Genomic DNA, 21,721 nt, shown 5'->3' with positions numbered 1-21,721 from the left:
GGGAGTTGTGTCTCCCAGAAGTCAATCTTGTCCCTCATGCTGCTCAACATCTGTATGAAGCCACTGGGGTTTTAGAGTGTTACGCCAGTATGTTGCTGGCATGCAACTCTACCTGTGCCATCTGAATCGGGAGAGGCTGTTGAGGTGTTGGACCACTACCTGGGGGAAGTAATGAGCTTCATGCAAGCCACTGTGGGTAGTTGAGTTTGGGAAGTGAGCGCACCTGTTCTGGATGTCATGACTTTCCTCTGCAAAGAGGAGGCTTGTTGCTTGGCTACTCCTTGAAGCCCAGGAGGCTTCATTGGCTAGGAATGCAATTTTATTGGCTAGGAATACAGGCCTTCCTGGGCAGATCCAGCTTGATAGCAGTGGGAAGAAAGAGAGCCCATGGTAGTGTACTCCACAGTGACACCGAACTTCATGTAATAGGTCTGATTCTTCCGCTGGGACCCCTAACATGCTAACATAAAGAGAGCCTAAGATGATGAGGCTGGATGAAGCCTGCAGCCCACCTAGTGAAGCATTCCACTTGTGTGGAAGTGGGTGTTATAGTGATGCCTGTTTTTGTTTTTCATACAGTAGAGATAATGTCCTTTAAAGACTTAAACTGCACAGTATCAAAACCTGCATTACATATGAGTGGCAAAAAATGTGCTATCAATAACTGAAATGGAGGCCTCCTAATCTCATGTTTAGCTCCCCACCCCAATGTTTGTGCACGTTAGGAACACAGCACTTGATCTGATCTGTTCTACAAAAAGTCATCTTCAGGCAACAGAAGGCACATTATTAACTGATGTTTACTTGGTATATTTCTTGGCTCTGGAAAGTAAATTAGCAGAGTGGTGGCACCTTCATATACTGCTGTTGTAACAATAAACCAATTATAATTTGCTGCACAGTTGCCTTCATGTTACAAAACTATTCTTCAAGCTCTCAATTTGCAGATAGCATTGTCAACAATCAAGAGCTCCTTGTCAATTGTTAAAGGGTCCACAGTTTCCATTCTGTCTTTATTGTTTGGACTGAGGTGGCATTGGAGGTAGATCAATGTTGGTGCCTGGAATGACATCATGCCCTTTGCCTTCTAAGAGAGAGTCCCACTGGTCAAAATCTTTATTGAGATCTACAGAACAGAGGTGTAAATCAAATGAAAACATATCTCAGGGCAGAAGAATGATTAAAATCAGATATGGTGAAATAACATATCAGTGTTACCTTTTAATATCAAGCTTTTGTGACATGTTGGAGTTGCATTATATTAAAACTGATCTTCTTTTAGATGTCTGACATTCTGCTCCTACCAGTTATTTTAGGACTTTTATCAATGTTAGGTTGGGGATTGAAATTTATTTTAAATTTTCAATCTGCTGCACATATTAATAAATAGTATAGAATGGCTAGAACAGCCAGAAGGGCAAGAAGTCCAAATGGGCTTCTCCACACTTACTTTTTGCCCTGTGCTTTCCAGGCACAGATCCATGCTTTCCCCGCCTCTCCCCTGAAGAATTCCTCACGTTTCCCCCCCCCCCCCCAAGACTTCCTGCCAGTGGTGAGATGGGTGGAGACAACCCACATCATGGATCCCAATTCTCCCCTTCAGGAGAATGGAATTACACGTTCAGCTAACAGGCCTCCTCAGCGCCTGCACAATGATTTCAGATTCTGCAATGGGGCTCCCCCTTCTCCTGCACAGACACCCCAAATGGCTTATGAGGGCAGGGGGTCAGGAGAGACCTCAGAACAGTGCACAGAGGTGGGGGGGGGAATCATTCCACCTGGTAATATGAAATACTTGTGCAGATGGAACATTCATCATGGCTTGATGTTGAATTCCATCTTTTGACTTTCAGATATTACTATTCGGATGGGGTAGACAACAAATCACATATAAAGATCATGTAGCAAATGTAGTAACTTACCTAAATGTTTCTGTAAGAAGGCTAATGAAGCTTTGTTGCTAACATCAATGGCTGTATTAGGATTTAATTGTCCCTTCAGTCCAAAAATCTTTCCAACAATGTTGCCAGTCAAAAATGTAAAGTCTGGAAAACTCTGATGTACCGTTCCTCTGCAAATAGCAAATATATTTCCCAACTACATTACAGCCACAAAAGGGTAATTGTACAGTTATAAGCAACATCTTTAAAAATTAGGTTTTTTGTTAAAACTAAAGCATAATGGTTTTTTCCTTAGGATGGCAAAGGAGCACCTCTTATCACAACTGCATGTGATTCTCACCCAATTAAATCTAAGTAGGCTAATAAGGTAAATTTTAATCAATTACAGCTGCATACAGATGATAGTTAGGGTTGCAATGCAGTGCTGTGCAAAAGCAGGTCACCTGGCATCTTTGCCCCACCAATCAAAACATTTTATTCAAGCGAATATGCGTCCCAAATTACAGATTAGTATTTTGCTATATCTTTTTGCCCTTATGTGTTGCTCATCAATGTAGCCCTTTTTGGAGACAGGCAGATACTGAAAAGGATTTGCTTTAAAATCTTTACTCTTTCTTTTCTGTAAGTCGCTGCAGACTGACACAACGGAAACTGGGATACAGAATGAAGTGGATGGGAGCTTTTTCATGAACATTTTCTAGGGACAGGAGAAGGGTGACCCCACTATTTAGGTTTTGCTGTCGTGCTGAGAATCTTCAGAACTTGCAAAATTTTGCATTCAGAAGAAAGTTTCCCTTTCCCTCCAGTTTGCTGGTTCTGTTTTTTGAAACATGCAGGTTTTTAAAAAGCAAATAGTAACACCTGGAGCAGGGGACTGATCATTATTAGGAAAGAAGCAAAAATAGGGAGAGTTTAAGTCTTTCTCTCCCTCTCCTCTGCCCTTGTGGTCCTGATGAAAACCCATCATCTGAAGCATTTATAGAGAGGAGAAAATGCTGCTTGGGTGAAAATTTCCTCTCAACGCAGCTTCAGAGATTTGCTTGGGGCTGCAGCAGGGAAATAAATAATTGATTTCTTTCCAGGAAACTGCTTAAATCTTGGGGTGGGGGCTAAAAACTATTCACATTTTTAAGAACCTGCGCATTATAAATGCAAATATACATTTAACATCACATGTAGTTTAGCCGCAAGAGGATGCACCTTGATTCTTCCTGCTCTTTTGGAGGGCATGCTAGAACTTGGATAGTCACAGGCTGCATTGTCCCATGGGCTAGTCTGATATAACCATTTTGCCACAGGACAGGTAGGTAGGACTGAAATAGAATTTGAAGATGAAACAGCTATGTGATCTAGCAAAGTGCTGTTTTCTTCCTGCAATAGCTTGCTGCCTTCACAACATGCAGAGACAATTCCAATTCCTCTGAAAATAAACTAATACTGTTGCAATTTAGCACTTACTTGATAGTGATCATTTTTCTCTCTGTGTCTTTGTAGTTAAGTTTCTTTATTTCTAGAATGTTTAAAGCCCATTGGAATTTTTCTGAATTAATAAACAGCAATGGTTGACGAACTCTAGGATACACTTCTTCACAAAGGGGTAGCATCCATGCATCAAGGGCAATGCCACACCTGTACGGGGGGGGGGAAAGTGCAAGTGTGTGGGCATGTTGGTATTAGTTGCACAAGGTCTATTCTTTACTTTTGGTGAGACTATATTCTGAGATCTGCAGAGGACGTGGGACACTAATTCTATATATACTGCACCTCATTCAGCTTTTCCACAGGTTTCTCAGAGATGTTACAAATACAAGCTTTAGGAAGATGTTCTGTTCAAAGCCACATCTTCTTCCAATAAGTGGGATTCAACTCATGACCTGTCAGCAGCCTTTGACATGGTCGATCACGAACTCCTGGACCGCCGCCTTGCCGACGTGGGGATCCAGGGCACAGTCCTTCAATGGCTGCGCTCGTTTCTCTCTGGTCGGGGACAGAGGGTGGCGCTTGGGGGGGAATTGTCATCGCGCCACTCCTTGGTGTGTGGAGTGCCTCAGGGTGCGATACTCTCCCCGATGCTTTTTAACATCTTTATGTGCCCCCTCGCCCAGCTTGTCCGGAGTTTTGGGTTGGGTTGCCATCAGTATGCTGATGACACCCAACTCTATTTGTTGATGGATGGTCATCCTGACTCAGCCCCAGACACACTGATCAGATGTTTGGAAGCTGTGGCTGGATGGTTACGTGGAAGCCTGTTGAAGTTAAATCCTTCGAAGACAGAGGTCCTTTGGCTGGGTCGAGACGATATGGGGGGGGGGCAACTCCCATCTCTTGCGGGGGCGCAATTAGTGCCAGCACCGTCCATTAAGAGTTTGGGTGTAATCTTTGATACCTCCCTCTTCATGGAGGCGCAGATTACAGCTATAACAAAAGCGGCATTTTTTCATCTCCGCCAAGCTAAGCAGTTGCCTCCTTACCTCTCTCCCCCCGCCCTAGCTACTGTGATCCACGCGACGGTCACCTCCAGACTGGATTATTGTAACTCACTCTACATGGGGCTGCCCTTGAGACTGACCCAGAAACTCCAGCGGGTGCAGAATGCCGCGGCGAGACTCCTTACGGGGCTTTCACTGCAAGATCACATTCACCCGGTACTATACCAGCTGCACTGGCTCCCGGTGGAGTACAGGATCAGGTTTAAGGTGCTGGTTTTAACCTTTAAAGCCCTATATGGCCTAGGACCCTCGTACCTATGGGACCGCCTCTCCTGGTATGCCCCACAGAGAAACCTACGGTCTGCAAATAATAACATCCTGAAGGTCCCAGGCCACAGAGAGGCTAGGCTGGCCTCAACTAGAGCCAGGGCTTTTTTGGCTTCGGCTCCAATCTGGTGGAACGCTCTGTCCCAAGAGACTAGGGCCCTGCGGGACTTGACATCTTTCCACAGGGCCTGTAAGACAGAGCTGTTCCACCAGGCCTTTGGTCAGGACGCAGCCTGACTCCCTCCTTTGGCAATCTCCACAGAACTTTAGCTTGATGGTTGCCAACAATTTGATTTTAATTAATTTTTATAATGAAATGTTTTTAGAATCTTGTACTATTTTATTGTTGTTAGCCGCCCTGAGCCTGGCTTCGGCTGGGGAGGGCGGGATATAAATAATATTTTTATTAAAAAAAATGTGTCCTATCCATGAAAGCTCTGTACAGGGGCTTCTGCTTATGCAGCAGGGCTTCCTCCTCCCTCTGTGTGCCCCTCGAAATTGGCCCTCCAGCCAGGGTGGGGGGCAGTCAGAAGAACCCTGGGAACAATATGCAGGGGGGGGGGGGATAGGGATTGTTCTGTCTCGCAAACTGAAATGCTTGCACTACAGAACCATCAGAAGAGCGCATCACTGAATTCCTCCCAGTATTAGTAGTTGTGTTTTTATTTTATAAAGTGCCTTCAATCTTCTAGGCACTGAAGTGATATAAAAAACAAGACAATCTCTCCCCACAGTTTTATAATCTTAAGACGCACAATAATAAAAGTGATATAAATCCTGGTACCGGTTCTTAAGTTCCATAATGGCTTTTTACACAGATTTTACCAGATGCTATGGCACATGTCACCATTAGTGCTTCCAGTGTGTACTCTTGGTGCCACAGGGTTAAGCCCTACCTTTTGAACAGAGTTTGGTTGTTAATGCAGGGGGTGGGGATCAGAAAACATTAACAGGCTTTTAAGATGACAGTTCTTACTTGAACTGGACATTTTTGCTAAGAGCCTCAATAGTTGTAGCAGCACCAAAAGAGTGTCCCATCACAGCTATTTTCTGTACATCAATAGAATCCTAAAAATACAAAAGATAAGAGAAACTGTTGCTCTTCTAGCTGGTTAATAATAATAATAATAATAATAATAATAATAATAATAATAATAATTTATTCCTTATACCCCACCCATCTGGCTGGGAATAACTGAACACACTCAGTCCAAACAGAGTTAAACATGCTTAGACCTACAGAAACCAGGAGGCTAATACATACAACTCTTAAATGCCCAATGTTCCTTTTCAACCAGACCTTTGGCTGATTAATATTGTACAGCCTTTTTTAATATGTGGCTGTGGGAAGCGGGGGTTATTGTTTCACTGTTTTGTTTTAATTATTTACTTGTGTTTTTATCTTGTATTTTATTCTGGGAACCGCCCTGAGATCTTATGATGAAGTGTTGAATATAAATTTAGTAACAACAACAACATAAGAAGAAGAACTGAAGTCCAACAACATCTGGAATCTTGCCTGCAGAAGAAGATGAGCCTGTCCAGTCCCCCTTCAGTTCTGCCTCCACCCTCTTGGCAAATCATGGGGTCTCAGAATGGTGACTCCTGCCGGGAGCTGGCTCTGACCCTATTAAAGCTGATTATAGATTATAATTTCTGGGAAACAATGGGAGCAGTTTCCCTTAACTGCTGTGGCACTGATCATGAGGTATTAGTACCCTGGTATTTGTACAAAGGTATGTGAGGAGGACACGGGTGGCGCTGTGGGTTAAACCACAGAGCCTAGGACTTGCCAATCAGAAGGTCGGTGGTTCGAATCCCCGTGACGGGGTGAGCTCCCGTTGCTCGGTCCCTGCTCCTGCCAACCTAGCAGTTCAAAAGCACCTCAAAGTGCAAGTAGATAAATAGGTACCGCTCTGGCGGGAAGGTAAATGGCGTTTCTGTGCGCTGCTCTGGTGCGCCAGAAGCAGCTTAGTCATGCTGGCCACATGACCCGGAAGCTGTGGACAAACAGCTCCCTCGGCCACTAAAGCGAGATGAGCGCCGCAACCCCAGAGTCGGCCACGACTGGACCTAATGGTCAGGGGTCCCTTTACCTTTTACCTATGTGAGGGGGATAGTGAGTCAATAACCAGCTTTTAGTCTTCATTCCTAAGGGAAAGTCAAGAAAGAATCTTCAATGGTGGGAGATTGCTGTGAGAGGCAGGCAGCACTGCACTTCTCTTTATAGGGCACCGAAAGTTGGTAACTGAGAAGAGGAGTGAATCGCCATACTTAAAAGGAGCCAAAACCAGTAGGTGCCTCTGACAGTCACCTCAAAACACAACACAGCTCTCTTGTGGTGGTTGAACTGTTAACACTAGTTTCAGCTTCTGGGTATTACTTGACACACTGCTGAAGAGCTCTACAAAACCAGCTTCATTGCAGACTGAAAAAATGAACATTTGTGCCATGTACAAAGGCAGTTCCGCCATGTTTCAACAGCTGGGAAGTGTAGCAAACAGCACAAAGAAAGAAATTGGAAAGTCTGTAGCGAACAGCTTAGCTCGTGTAGTTACTCAATTTGTATTAGGAGCCCACAAGTTTTTTTACCTTTAAAAGCATCCAGTTAAAGTTCAATGGAAGCACATTCACTATTTGTTTTCCTGAATTAATATCAAGCATGAGGTCAAGGGCTCTAACACACTCATCAGCTCTTTGTTGCACCTACACAGAAAGCAAACATAAATCATTATCCTTTTAGACTTAAAATAGCCAATGCACCAAGACACTGATCTGATAAGCAGAGGAAATTTCCTATGAATCTATGGTCTGACATCAACAGAACCTAAGAAATGTGGTCAAAATCTTTTTTAAACCAAGTACTGGACTTCATCTATAGAAACAGTAGACTTTGTTAATTGACATTAGAACTGCAAGTGTCAGGTCCCTCCGCAGAAGTACAATACTTCCAATCTAGTTTCCATTAGTCCCAGAACCTCACAAGTAGGTCACACACACACCATACATGAAAAGAAATATTACACTTTTTCATGTATAATCAGTCATGGAGAGTCCTGGGAACTGACCTTGCAGAGCTACAATTCCCAGTGCCCTAAACAAACTACAGTTCACAGGATTCCTCACATCCTCCAAAAGGTTATATCTAGCAAATGAAAGATTATAGTCTCACTGAGTGTATGGATGTGGGGTGCTTTTTAAAAAAATCCCAAAAATAATGACTGTCACCCCTCTAGAACTGCTGCGGAAATGAACCCTTGAGCTTGATTTAAATTTCTCTTCTCATGGGGTCTAGAGTGGGGCACTCTTCCCACCACCCTATTTTATAAGAAAAGAAAACCTGACATTCAGAGGCAGAAGCAAGAGTCCACGGTCTCTGACTTGTTCTTGGATATATGAATTTCTCAGCATCCAACTCAGATATTCTGAATCCAGAAGAACCTCCTCCTGTTTCCTTCTATCCAGTGTGCACCACTTACTGCACTTAGCACGGCTGGTTGACTGGTTTCTGTTCTTGTTTTTCTTACATGATTTTCACTTTCTAGGACTAATGAGTGTCCCCCCCCCCCCCAAGAAGAAAAAAAAGCCCTGGAATTGCTCTGGGATCTGTGGAAAGGTTCCTTCCTCTGGGGTAAATTATTACCAGAGAGCCCTGCCTGTCAACCAAAAGGAAGTGCTTCCAAGACTGCTCTATCCCAAACACCAGAGACCCCATTTAACGTAAGTTCACATTTCCCTTTTTAAAATGCTAAAAAAAAACCTGGAAAAGGAGCTTGTCCTTTTCCAGGACAAGGGAAGCAAACATAATCACCACAGCCAATGATTCTTTCATGTCATCTTCAACCTTCTTGAGAACTCTCTACTGCCACAAAAGCATACTGCTCCAAGATAGAGGACTTCTTCAAACAAATACCTGTTGTTGACGTAAAGCAACTTCATCTTCACCTGCTTTTAATTTCCTGTAATAGATCCACTCCTTGTGCAGTTCTGAGGCTTCTCCCTTTGTTCCTAAAGCAGGTTTCTCATTAAGGTAATATGTAGCTGAAGATGACTGGTCTCTAATAAAAAGAAATATGCTGTTCTGAAGCCTCTGGACCTCCCTTTTGAGATAGCTGCACTCCTTTCCTCTCAAGCACCATATGCTGCCTCTATGTTCAAGTAGAAATACTGAAAAACCAATTCACAATTTACCTTGAAGAATGATAGTACTGAAGGAAACTTCTATTAAAAATGGTTGTTATTCTACTTTGCATGCAGAGGGTCCCCTGTTCAATCTCTGGCAACTCCAGGCAGGGCTGGGAAAGGCTTCTCTCTGAAACCTTGGAGAGCTGCTGCCAGCCAGTGTAGAGCAGTGATGGTCAGAGGATAGATTGGGACACACTGGCAGACCTCTGGAGGATATAGGGATGGAGTTTTGACTCCCAAGCAACTTTCCCCACCTAAATTAGGCTTCTGAAATAAGGAAAGCTAACAAGGAGTGGACATCTATGTGAAATGAGAGTGAGCTCAGTTCAGTCTTGCTACTGAATATAAATCCCAGGCTCAGAATATGTTCAAAGGCACCTTGATCTTGGTTCCTAAATGTATGTGCTTTGCACCTGGCTCTCACTGGTAGATCCTGAGGTTCCAGATAAAAAACAAACAAATTAGATCTATAGGCCATAAGTCAACTCATCACACTTGAGGCAAACATGCATGCCCATGCTGCTGTTGACCAGGAGTTATTAGGCCAACCGTTTTGGAGAATAATACTCAAATAACTAGAGTGCCACTCATTCCTAAAAAATCCATGAAGATGTTCAGTTCTGATGTCATACTGTCCACACCTCTGAGTATCATTCAACACCCCCAAAGAAAAAGAAAGTCTGTGCAGTAAAATTAAGCTTTCTAAAATCTAATTCTAAAGTGCCTATTTTTACTTTCTAAATCTAGTCCATCCATCTTCTTTATTTACTGTGTTTCTAGTTAGTACTTAATCAGATATTTGTGTACATGCTTCTTCTTCAGCTAATACAAAACTCAAGATTTGTAGTCAGCATACCTGTGCTCAACAGCAGCAACAACAAAACCCCGAGATGCCATTTCAGTGCAAATTGCTGAATACAGAGTTCTGTAAATAAAAACATGACAAATTAGTTAAACAGATTATTTCAGTCCTGACAGAATTTATAATTCATGTGCATACTACATTTTGATGATGATGAAGTTTTTTAGATGCTGTACACAGATTTTAAAAACCCAATTGTTCCACTTGCAGGTAAATCCTACACGTGAGCACAGTGAGCAGGGGACAAATGAACTTAAGGTAAAGTCTGAAGGAGAGCCCCTATTTCATTCACGGAGGCTCCCCACATGCTTTAGAACCCCAGTTCTGCAGGGATCTAGTCACCGCATGTCGGGAGCCTCCATGGGCAGAGTGGGCTCTGCACTTCAGGCTGCGCTCTCCAACTGATGGAGGGTGAGCAACTGGGGTGGGGTTGGATGGCAGCAATTCGTACTCACATCCCCAGTCAGGTAGTAATAATTTTTGTAGGCTGAAACCATTATTGAGGACTGTCAACTTCATGAACCACATATTTTGATATATTATGTTGCTTAAATGCGATCATCTAGACAGTGGTACCTCGGGTTAAATACTTAATTCGTTCCGGAGGTCTGTACTTAATCTGAAACTGTTCTTAACCTGAAGCACCACTTTAGCTAATGGGGCCTCCTGCTGCCACCGGAGCACGATTTCTGTTCTCATCCTGAAGCAAAGTTCATAACCTGAAGCACTATTTCTGGGTTAGCGGAGTCTGTAACCTGAAGCGTATGTAACCCAAGGTACCACTGTATTAGGAAACACTCTAGTACCAAAATGCAACACTACCTGAAAGCTCCAAGTCCGTGGGAGAAAATAATTAGGGGGTATTTTTCTCCAAGCTTGAATGCAGCGTTCCATTTTGCAGGACATGTCACTGAGCCTAAATTGAATAGAATATGTGTTTGTATTATGAATTTGGGAAATCTCAATTTGTTGCTCTCATGCAAATAGTACTTCACACCTGAAATTGCTCTTCCTCAACCACCCCAAACAGTAGCTCATACATGTTTGAGCCTGTAGCAGCAGTTGTTACAGTATGTATCTGAAGCCACATGCATGTCCAGAACTCACGTATTCATATACACAAACCTGCAAGAGGTTTGGGATCTTTGGCTAGAGTTATAATATATATTTGTTTATGAAAATGAGTTTGCCTCTATTCCTACCTAAATAAAACAATATTCCGAATAGAATGGTACTATGACTTCCTTTGATCTGGACTTGTGCATTTTTCAGATATCGCTTGCTAGCTGTTATCATAAATGTTGAAGAGCTGCATTTGTTTGTGGAGTAAGGAGTCTGGGCAGTGTGACATGAAGCTATCACCGCAGTTGTTTACAGTATGTTTACTTCAAGTAAGAAGACTGATAGGTGCTGTAACATCTTGCACAAATTCGTTTCGGACAGGGGGGGAAATCAACTGAACCTGTTGTGTCTGGAGTTTAGCATCTAGGACAGGAGTCACTGAAAGGAATTAAAGATAAAAGAACCTGCCCTACAGTTAAGTTTGAAATATTAAGTGAAATAAGCAAACTCATCTGATAGGAGATATGGTGATCACAAGAATACTATTATATGATAACAATGTCATCAAAATAAATGAAATTATAACTCAGGCCTTACATATGTTAATGAATGCATGAAATGATTTTCTCAGAAGAAGACACGAGAAGGGACCATTGTTCAGGGGTAAAGCCATGTAGAATGTCCCAGTTTCAATCCCTGGCATGCATTCACTTGAAAGAAAGGAACGGAAACACAAGGGTGCAGTAAAACATGCTCTTCATTGAGTCCAACTGTATTAAAAATGTCCTTCAAAACTTACCAAAGTTGCATGTGAAAAAGAACCCTCCTAATGTCCGATTTATGTTCAGAAAATCAGATAGTCCATAATAATATTCTTTATTGGGAATCCATATTGTTTCTTCATCACTTGTACCAATTTGGGATGGGTAATAGAGACGCAAAAAACTTCCCTAGCAATGAATGAGAAAATCAAGTTATTCAAAGCTGCTTTCAAAAGTTTTAAAAGAGAAGAATGCAGTGGCAGATATATAGGTATGCATAATATGTGCAGAATTAAGGGCCCTTCAGCTGAGGGGCCCCAAGTATACATTGTTAACTGGGACTAAAATGAATTTTAACGTGTTGCATTGTTTTCCGTTTTCATGTGTGACAGCAAGGCAAGGCAGCCAGGGAAACCACTCTGGCCCTCCTTTCCCTGACCTAACCCCCACCCCCAAACTCTAAATAAAAGGACTTAAATTACAAAAACAATTATGCAGGTAAAATGCCAGCAGGGGTGGGGGGCTTTCCAGGGTTTTGCACCGTCTGTCATGTCTGGACAGAAGTCATGGGTGTGCCCAAGGTGTAAGGAGCTCCTGGGTGTCCAGGAACAATTTCATTCCCTTGAGGCCAAGGTGGCAAACCTGGAAAAGCTAAAAGAGGCAGAAAGGTGGGTGGGTGAGGTCCCACTCCACGACAAGGGGAGGGTCTTGTGGAAGAACATCACTGTGAAGAGGAGGGAAATATTTCCTCAGAAGGCACCTATTCACCACACAGTGGATTGCCTGTCTGGCACAACGCTTACACATGTTGTCTGTTGCCTAGAGAGCCTGGTAGATAGTGTTTGGGAGGAGTCGGTGCTCGTGCTGTGTACTGACATGGGAAATGTACTTGTGAAGTAAAATTTATATTGCTAGCTAGGATGCTGAAAGTCAAGGGCTTATGTGTTGTTTGTCTGGCCCCCCACTTAAGCTGTTTCCAAATAGATTTTAAAAATACTTGCTTCCAATTTGCTTTAAATTAATGATGTTGGGGTAGATTTTTAGCTGCTACAGCTGTGTATTATTTTATATTATATTTGTTGTAGATTGCTGGTTTGGATTTGTTATGTAATGAGGCTGTTTGTTTTAATATTGTATATGTGTGTTCCCTATTTTTTTAAATTGTACTTACGTTATTTCTTTGACCTACTTTGAAAGGGCTTTTCTGATCTAAAAGGTAGCATAAAAATATTTGTAGGTTCATCCACACTGGAGTATAATAGGGATCTGAAGCTGCTTGCGTCTCTATTTACGTATTCTTGTGGTAATCACGCCATCTTCTCCACATCCAACTGGCAGACTGCATTTTCCCCTTTCTAAATTCTGATTTTTCCCAATCTGTGGATAATCCGATAATGCACTATAAAACTGCATGCAGTGGATGTACTGAAGGGCATTCTGTGGGTGTTTATATGTATGTGTGTGTGGTGACATTTTTGCTGGATGCCTGCCATCTGTCGCCACCCTCCGTATTTCCATTTTGTTTCCATTAGCCCAAGGAAAAGGATGCAGCCTGCTTTTTCCCATTGGTTGTTGCTGAAGGCACATCACAGTACAGTGGTACCTCTGGTTACGTACTTAATTCATTCCGGAGGTCCGTTTTTAACCTGAAACTGTTCTTAACCTGAAGCAGCACTTTAGCTAATGGGGCCTCCTGCTGCCGCCGTGCCACTGCAGCGCGATTTCTGTTCTCATCCTGAAACAAAGTTCTTAACCTGAGGCACTATTTCTGGGTTAGTGGAGTCTGTAACCTGAAGAGTCTGTAACCTGAAGTGTATGTAACCTAAGGTACCACTGTATTTTTATTTTTAAAACAACTCTTTTGCACAGAATTGCTCTTGCACAAAACAGCGTTATCAAAAGAAATGCCCTTGCAGGAGGTGGGAAAGGAAAAACAGAGGAAAGAAGTACCAGTTTCCCATGCCAGCAACTTAAAGTCCTTCCCTGCTCTAGTTGAGATTCCTGCATTGCTGAGGGTTGGACTAGATGCCCTTTGGCGTCTCTTCCAACTCTATGATTCTATGACACACATTTTTACACTACATTTGACTTTGGTGCAAACTTGCTTTATCAAAAAAATTGTATTTTCAAAAATATACAGTTGTACCTTGGAAATTAAATAGCTTAGTTCCCAAACGTTTTGGCTCCCGAATGTCGCAAATCCAGAAGTGACTGTTCCAGTTTGCGAGCTATTTTTGGAAGCCAAACGTCCGACAGGGCTTCCAATTGGCTGCAGGAGGTTCCTGCAGCCAATCCGAAGGCACGCTTTGGGTTTTGAACATTTTGGAAGTCGAATGGACTTCTGGAACAGATTCCATTCAACTTTCAAGGTACGACTGTATAATGAAAGGTGCCTGTGCATGGGTAAACAAATACTGACATGCATGCCCACCGTGAACACCAGGTTTCTGGAAGTACTACTTGAGGGGAGGAAACAAAACACGGCATGAATGTATCTCATCATTACCCACTAGCACAAATGGGAAACATCAAAACAGATTTTGGAGGCATAAAACTGAAAGTGCTATTATGTAGATGTAGGTGCACAAATGTGCCCATGGAAGTAGTGACCCATATACACATTACACGCCTAGCATGAACGCTGCCTGCATAAATAAAGGTAAAGATAGCAGTTCGAAAGCACACCAGTGCAAGTAGATAAATAGGGACCGCTACATAAAGTAGTTACTGGATGTGTTTTGTCTATGGACCACAAGGGGGCACTATACATAATTCTACATATATAGCTGTTAAATCTATTAACTTGTACTTTGGATCACCTTCATTTTGTTTACCGTAAGCTGCTTTGGGTGCTAAAAGAAAATCTGATGATTTAACAGCTGCAGATACCTGAATGCTGTGGCCGGTCATAAGATCTGTGCATCCAACTGAGTAAGGGCCTTTCCCTTCAGGAATCCTCTCAAGGTTGCTCCCCATTTCTTGGCACTTTGACAGGCAAGTCTGAAAAGCAAGATAATCTTACAAGTGTGTTGGTATAACTATGGGTATGCTGCAAAGGCATATTATTGATTTATTTCATAAAATCTATATACCGCTTGATTATAAAAAACCAACCACCTCCAAGCAGTTTACAAGAAAATTGTCAACCATGTGGAAACTTGGTCAGTCAGTATTTGGACACAGTCTACCGTAAATACGCTGTCTTCCATTCAATTGAAAGAAATAGGCCATGCAGCTAGTAAATATTAATAACTAATTATGCTGAACTGAACATTTAAAATCAGTAAAGATTCTCCAAAACAATATAAAGTGCTACTGAAACTGAAAAGGACTTCAAAGAGATAATATAGCCCACATAATATCTACTCTAGTCAGGAGCTGCTGAAGACCTACTTCAGGGGTTGGAAGGTTTAACTTGCCTGGGGCACATCAGTCCCACAAAGATCCCTCCGTGGGCCGGACTGCGTGCGCACGTGTACCTGCGATTTCCTGCGTCTGCACAGATGCAATTTACAGCGTCTGCGTGTACAGACATGATTTCCGGGGCGCCGCAGAAGCGAGTCCCCACACGGTGCTGCGCTGGTTTAGTGCAGTGTGTGTGTGTGGGCAACTTAGTTTGGAGGCGGCTCAGGGAAAGGTCAAACGACCTCCGTGGGCCACTTCCAGCCAATGGGCCTTAGGTTGCTGACCCCTGACCTACTTCCTCCATTTGCCCTCAGTTGACCATCAAGATGGCTGAGCAGTTCTATTTGCTGTGCATCATGCACTGCTTAAATCTTGTTGAAGTTTTGTGCGTCTTGATAATCTTACAAATTTAATGTGGCTCTGATATTTTACTGCAATTATTCTAGTGTTCTGTGAACTTCAAATTGAAAGTTGGTCTAAAATAACAACATTAACAATGTAGATTATTCCTAATGTTCATTGTCTTTGTCACACTGAGAACTGGTTGGGGAAAGACACCATTTTTTAAGCATTCCTGCCTCTCTCGGCTGCAACCAAGGGTCTTACTTCAGAGGTGAATGTGCAACACCCATGATTTGGTTTTGGGAGACATTTTGAATATGCATTGCATCCCTCATGCCCTAGTTACTAGTTTTTGTAGAGTTAGGAATGGCGTACTCTTGAAACTTTGCCCTCGGTGCTTCGGAAACCAGCTCCTTGGGTGACTGCCAACAGTTCTTCAGCTCCTTCTCCAGGGGACTACTGTTGCTGCTTTGGTGACCTTGGGGCTGGGCCAGATCTGCAAAAACACGAACAAGCATCTCTGCAGGGGGGAAACAATCCACGACGATGGCCCAAATAAAAGACAAGGCACGGGGAACCCCTCAAATACATACACTTCCTTAGTGCCCATCGCTTAAGGCATGCCTCTAGGCCTCGTCCCCCAATGTGGCACCCATGGAGCATCTGCATTCCTTCCCCCTCACTGTCTCCTTTGTCAGGAGGCCTGCTGTTCCTTCCCCCTTCCTCTTTCAGTTCTCTCATTTTCCAGGCAAATTTCAGAAAACACTGTGACTGGCAGGGAAGCAGAAAGAAAGAAAAGGGAGAAGAGACCAGGAGAGATGGGAAAGGAACAAAACAGAATGCTTATTTCTCCTCCTCTCTGGGTGTTGGCATGCACTTGGATCTGCTTGTTCCAAAGCCTGCTCACTCTCCCAACAATCCCTGGATAAATTTCCTGGGACTTAAAAAAAACCCTCCACACATTAGAAGAAGAAAAACTTGTTTCACCTCCCAACCTTGCTACAGCAAGTCAGCAGGGAAGCATCTCCCTACATCTCCCCTTAGGTCTGCAAATGTTGACTTGATGAAAATAAAGACAATTTTTTAGTCACCAACAGTTCCAAAATCCATCATAACCTGTCACAAAGAAAATGAAGTTATGCCAAACAAATTCCACATGAAGCTCATGAGATTATTAACTCCACAAATTATTATTCTGACCAATTCTTTGAAATAGGAGAATTTAAAGTGTTGAGAACACTATCTTTAACATTCTTCATAGGTGAAGATCAAGATGCTCAATTCAAGAATGACATTTACTTTCATGGCTCATTTTCCAATTCAATACATTTCTGGAAAACCACACATTTAGTATGGCTTTGCATGACATGCAGCAAGCCTGTGTGAAGCAGTCTGATTCTGCTTAGAATTCTTGAAACTTTAGAACTTGAGCATTTTGGCTAGGATTCAGAGGGCAACACACAACCCAGCCTGTGTACATCACAGCTTTTTAACTCTCCACCCTCTGCTCCCCCTGCTTGCCCCAGAGCAGCCTTTCAGCTGATGTGTCAGGCAAGGCGCTTCTTAATCTAGACAGCCAAGCTTTCCCCTGGTTTCTCTCCTGCCTCAACCCATGTTCAGCACACATGCCGCTGCATGCTTACCCCAGAGAGCAAGGGCCACTGACTGAAGCAGGGCTTACTTCTAAGTAAAGTGAACTCTGGGGCGCAACCTTCAAGTTAGTGCCTTTCTGCTGGCGCCTTGTTGAAGCAAAGACAAGCAGGGTATTGTCAAAAGTTCCTGCCAGATTTAGACTAGTTCTGTGTCTGTGTGTCTTATGGAGTGAATGTGTGGTCCCTGGAGCTGAATTGCCCAGGGGCAAAAAACAGATCGTGCACTTTTTTTCTTTTTTTTTAGAAGGAGGGAAGGGGGTATTGAAACGAAGCTGTGATTGGCAAGCGATTGGGAGGGAGATAAGGCTGCGAGTAAAGGAGGCTGCCAGGGGAGGGGGGGGGAGGTAAAGACAGCGAACCTGCAAGGAGAGGAGACAGGAATACTAAAACAAGCAATGGGGAGAGAAATTAGAAGAAAAGGGGGAGCAAAAAACTGCTCTAGCTAAGGAAAAGACGCTAAGGCAAACAAGAGGGAAGGGGGTGTTGAAAGCAAGCGGCTAAGCTGCTGAGCAGCTGATCGGCAAGCAACATGAGGGAGATAAGGGAGGCTAGCGATAAAGGAGGCTGCCTGGGAGGGGGAAGGTAAAAGCACATGGATCCTCAGGATTTTTGCATTGGGTCACCCCAAATTCACCATCAGATCACATAGCATGTCCATGGCTACAGCATGAACCACAAAAATCATACATCCACTGTTTCATTTAGAATAATTTTTTCCCTGTTTTCCTCCTCTAAAAATTAGGCGTGTCTTATGGTCAGGTGCGTCTTACGGAGCAAAAAATATGGTAAGCCACATTGAACTTGGTGGGCTTTACTTATGTGTAGACATTTACAGGTGTGTGCTTTTAAACACCCAGTTTAAGAGTCATTTGTGATTATGAATTACATCCCGGGGTGTGTGGTGTTTTTTTGAGGGGGGGAGATGTGGGGGTGTCCAGGTATGCCTCTGGGTCTGATATTTGCTTTTTCATGTATATATGGATGAATAATGTACACAGGACCTTGGAAGCGATTCTAGACCAGATTCCCTTTCCTTATAAGAATAACAATATAACAAACAGCACACAGCCATATCAGAATAAACCCCACCAATAAACTCAGTATACTGGTGCTTTTCTGCTAATAAGTGATGGCCCTCCCTAAACTAGGCTGTGTCCTGACCTAAGCTTGGTTGCATAAGTAGCAGCACTATTTCCTTTGTTTTCTTGTGAGAAATTTGACTACATTTGACTACATACAGAGACACATGAGACAAGATTATAACAAATAGAAAAGTCACTCACATTTACATATTTTTAAGCGGAATCTTGAATACATGTACCATGTTTTATACAAGACAATGCACCCACTGTTCTACATATGAATATTTTAAAGTGAGCATCATCCCAAATAAAGAGAGGACTTAACATTTATATTAATGTCCTCAGTACTAAAAAAAAATCATCCTAAATACCTTCTGTGCCAAAAGGGCATTATGCTTTATTTGCCCAATTGTCTCTTGTATTAAGTGTGCTAGTTACAAAGAAATAAATTATTTTAACTTTTAGATATTTTAGATAACTTTTAACTATGATATTTATAATCCTACTCTAATAGGACCAGTTTTTTTCTTTTAAATCACAAACGTTGACTGTTAAGCTTTGAAATTGCGATAGGATTGTGAAAAATGCCATCCTTCCAGTCCGGGCGGGCAAAGGCGCTTTTCCTCCTCTGGGCTTCGCTGCTCTGCCTGCCCGGAGGGAAGAGGGACTGGATCCCGGAGCCCTTGGCGCATCTTCCCCTGGCCTGGCTTTGCAAATGGCTCTGGGACGCCTCGGGGCCTGGGGGGGGGGGGGTCCAGAAAGGGGCTCTCGATTCCCGCCGAAGGGCGGCCGGCTGGCTCCCAGAGGCTCTGACTCCCGGCCTCGCCTCCTCGGCCTCCCTCTCCGCCGCGGCCCCGACCCGCCTCTCCTCCTCTCCCCAGGGGAAGGGGGACACCGGCTTTCTGCCCCCCCCCCCCGCCCTCGGCAGAGGCGCAGAATAAAATGAAAAGGAAGCATACCAATACGTAGCAATCTTGCTGCCAAGCAAGCGACCTTCTCTCCTCCTTCCTCCGTCTCTCGCCGGGGCTCGAGTCCGAGGAGGAGAAGCCCCGGGGCCTGTGGGAGGGAGGCGGGCGCCGCTCCGGGTCCGCCGCGGGAGCCTCTTTTATTCCTGGGTTTCTGCCCCACCTTTTTCCCTGACAGGAAAGGCAGCCAAGGAAGGACTGAGGGGGCCGGGGCTGCCTCCCCCACCCTTCATATTTTGTAGTATTTTCTTTATAACAAAAAACGCCGCTATGAAAAATGGAGAACTGAGGATATATAATAAAAGGGCAATTTTCTCTTCTTCAAAAGAATGATTTATTTATTTATTTATTTATACATACATACATACATACATACATACATACATACATACCTGGCCCATCTGGCTGGGCTTCCCCAGCCACTCTGTGTGGCTTCCCAAAAATATATATTGAAATACCGTAATACATCAAACATTAAAAGCTTCCCTAAAGAGGGCTGCCTTCAGATGTCTTCTAACGGTCTGGTAGTTGTTGTTCTCTTTGACATCTGCTGGGAGGGCCTTCCGCAGGGCGGCTGCCACTGCAACTTCTCACAATGAGGGAACCGCCAGAAGGCCCTCGGCGCTGGACCTCAGCGCCCGGGCAGAATGATGGGGGTGGAGACGCTCCTTCAGGTCTACTGGGCCAAGGCCGTTTAGGGCTTTAAAGATCAACACCAACACTTTGAATTGTGCTCAGAAACGTCCTGGGAGCCAATGTAGGTCTTTCTAGGCCGGTGTTATATGGTCTCAGCGGCCGCCCCAGTCACCAGGCTAGCTGCCGCATTCTGGATTAATTGCAGTTTCCGGGTCACCTTCAAAGGTAGCCCCACGTAGAGCGCATTGCAGTAGTCCAAGCAGGAGATAACTAGAGCAGTGTTTTTCAACCTTTTTTGGGCAAAGGCACACTTGTTTCATGAAAAAAATCACGAGGCACACCACCATTAGAAAATGTTAAAAAAAATAACTCTGTGCCTATATTGACTATATATAAAGTAATTCTCTTGAATAGGAATCAAATAAACACAAAAAAGTATTTTACAATTACTTTATTATGAAATAGTAAGTAAACCGAAATATGAAAAATTATAAAATACTTTATTTTTAAATCTTTCGATTTTTTAAAATTTTTCCTATGGCACACCAGGCAACATCTCACGGCACACTAGTGTGCTGTGGAACAGTGGTTGAAAAACACTGAACTAGAGCATGCCCCACTCTGGCAAGACAGTCTGCGGGGAGGTAGGGTCTCAGCCTGTGTACCAGGTGGAGCTAGTAGCAGCCCTGGACACAGGCCTCCATGGATAACTGAGTCCAAAATGACTCCCAGGCTGCGTATCTGGTCCTTCAGGGGCACAGTTACTCCATTCAGGACCAGGGAGTCCCCCACACCTGCCCACCCCCTGTCCTCAAAAAGCAGTACTTCAGTCTTGTCAGGATTCAAGCTCAATCTGTTAGCCGCCATCCATCCTCCAACCGCCTCCAGACACTCACACAGGACCTTCACCACCTTCACTGGTTCTGATTTGAAAGAGAGGTAGAGCTGGGTATCATCCACATATTGATGAACACCCAGCCCAAACCCCCTGATGATCTCTCCCAGCAGCTTCATATAGATATTAAAAAGCATGGGGGAGAGGACGGAGCCCTGAGGCACCCCACAGGTGAGAGCCCAAGGGTCTGAACACTCATCCCCCAACACTACTTTCTGGACACAGCCCAGGAGGAAGGAGCGGAATCACTGTATGACAGTGCCCCCAGCTCCCAGCCCCTTAAGACGGTCCAGAAGGGTGTTATGGTTGATGGTGTCAAAAGCCACTGAGAGATCCAGCAGAACTAGGAAACAGCTCTCACCTTTGTCCCTAGCCCGCCGGAGATCATCAACCAGTGCGACCAAGGCAGTTTCAGTCCCATGATGAGGCCTGAATCCCGACTGGAAGGGACACTAAGTAAAAGAGAATCCTGACTGATTGCCACACATGGCTGATTACATGCAGGTTGCACAGATTTTCTTAGGCTGATTGATATGTTTTCCATGTAGGAAAAATATTTATGAAGTTGTCCTTGTTAGTTTGGAGGACACTGCAACTTGAGAAAGTTACTATGGCCAGACATTGCTGTTCAAAAGAACACATGAATTTGAAAACTGTCTACTCAAGACTGATTCCTCTAGGATGTAACAATAGTCGTTCTAGATGAGCATAGCAGAATGTTGACTTTTATGTTTCATATTTTACATAGTTTGATGCTTTGTGATGTAGGAACATAGCAATTCCATAGTAAATTACTATGGACAAAAATAGTATACCACACCCTTCCTGCAAAGTTAACATAACATTTAAACCTTAAGAGGACTTTTTTAAGGATGCAGGATTTTACTGCACTGATAGGCTAGGCTTACAAAGTCCGCACCCTACATCTCAGTGTCTGAAAATAAATATTTGTGTTTGTTTGTTTTTTGCTGTGTAAGAGGAACAGAAACAGCCACCATTTGAGAGTCACAGGAAATTAGAAAAGTTGTAAGTCAATTGATCTGGGAGAGTTCTTCCATGTTTCTCACCAGCACTGGGAATGACCAGGCAATGATCTGTCCATCTCAAAGGAACAAGTAAGAGCTCCCCCAACATATCACATTCCCTAACAAAACACCGGATTGAGAGTGTGCTCTGCCACGTGCATTTTGCCAGATCCTGAGATGGGTCCCTAGTGT

The 21,721-nt window shown here is 43.6% G+C and overlaps 1 protein-coding gene across 1 annotated transcript; it reads right to left on the bottom strand.

Moving 5' to 3' along the window:
• Nucleotides 1-782: 782 nt before the first annotated feature.
• On the bottom strand, nt 783-18,147 carry PLA2G7 (phospholipase A2 group VII). Its single transcript, XM_083730572.1, is given in 12 exon segments — nt 783-1,126; nt 1,923-2,071; nt 3,360-3,530; nt 5,634-5,725; nt 7,250-7,363; nt 8,571-8,715; nt 9,699-9,767; nt 10,527-10,620; nt 11,566-11,716; nt 14,417-14,508; nt 14,511-14,527; nt 15,650-18,147. Coding segments are annotated over 12 exon segments (1,350 nt in total). The 5' UTR covers nt 15,793-18,147; the 3' UTR covers nt 783-1,013.
• Between the last annotated feature and the right edge of the window lie 3,574 nt (nt 18,148-21,721).

This window comes from Podarcis gaigeae (assembly GCF_964106915.1).
Source record: "Podarcis gaigeae genome assembly, chromosome: 3".
NCBI lineage: Eukaryota > Metazoa > Chordata > Lepidosauria > Squamata > Lacertidae > Podarcis > Podarcis gaigeae.
The sequence above is the reverse complement of the archived record's forward strand: the minus strand, read 5'-3'. Positions and strand labels throughout refer to the sequence as shown.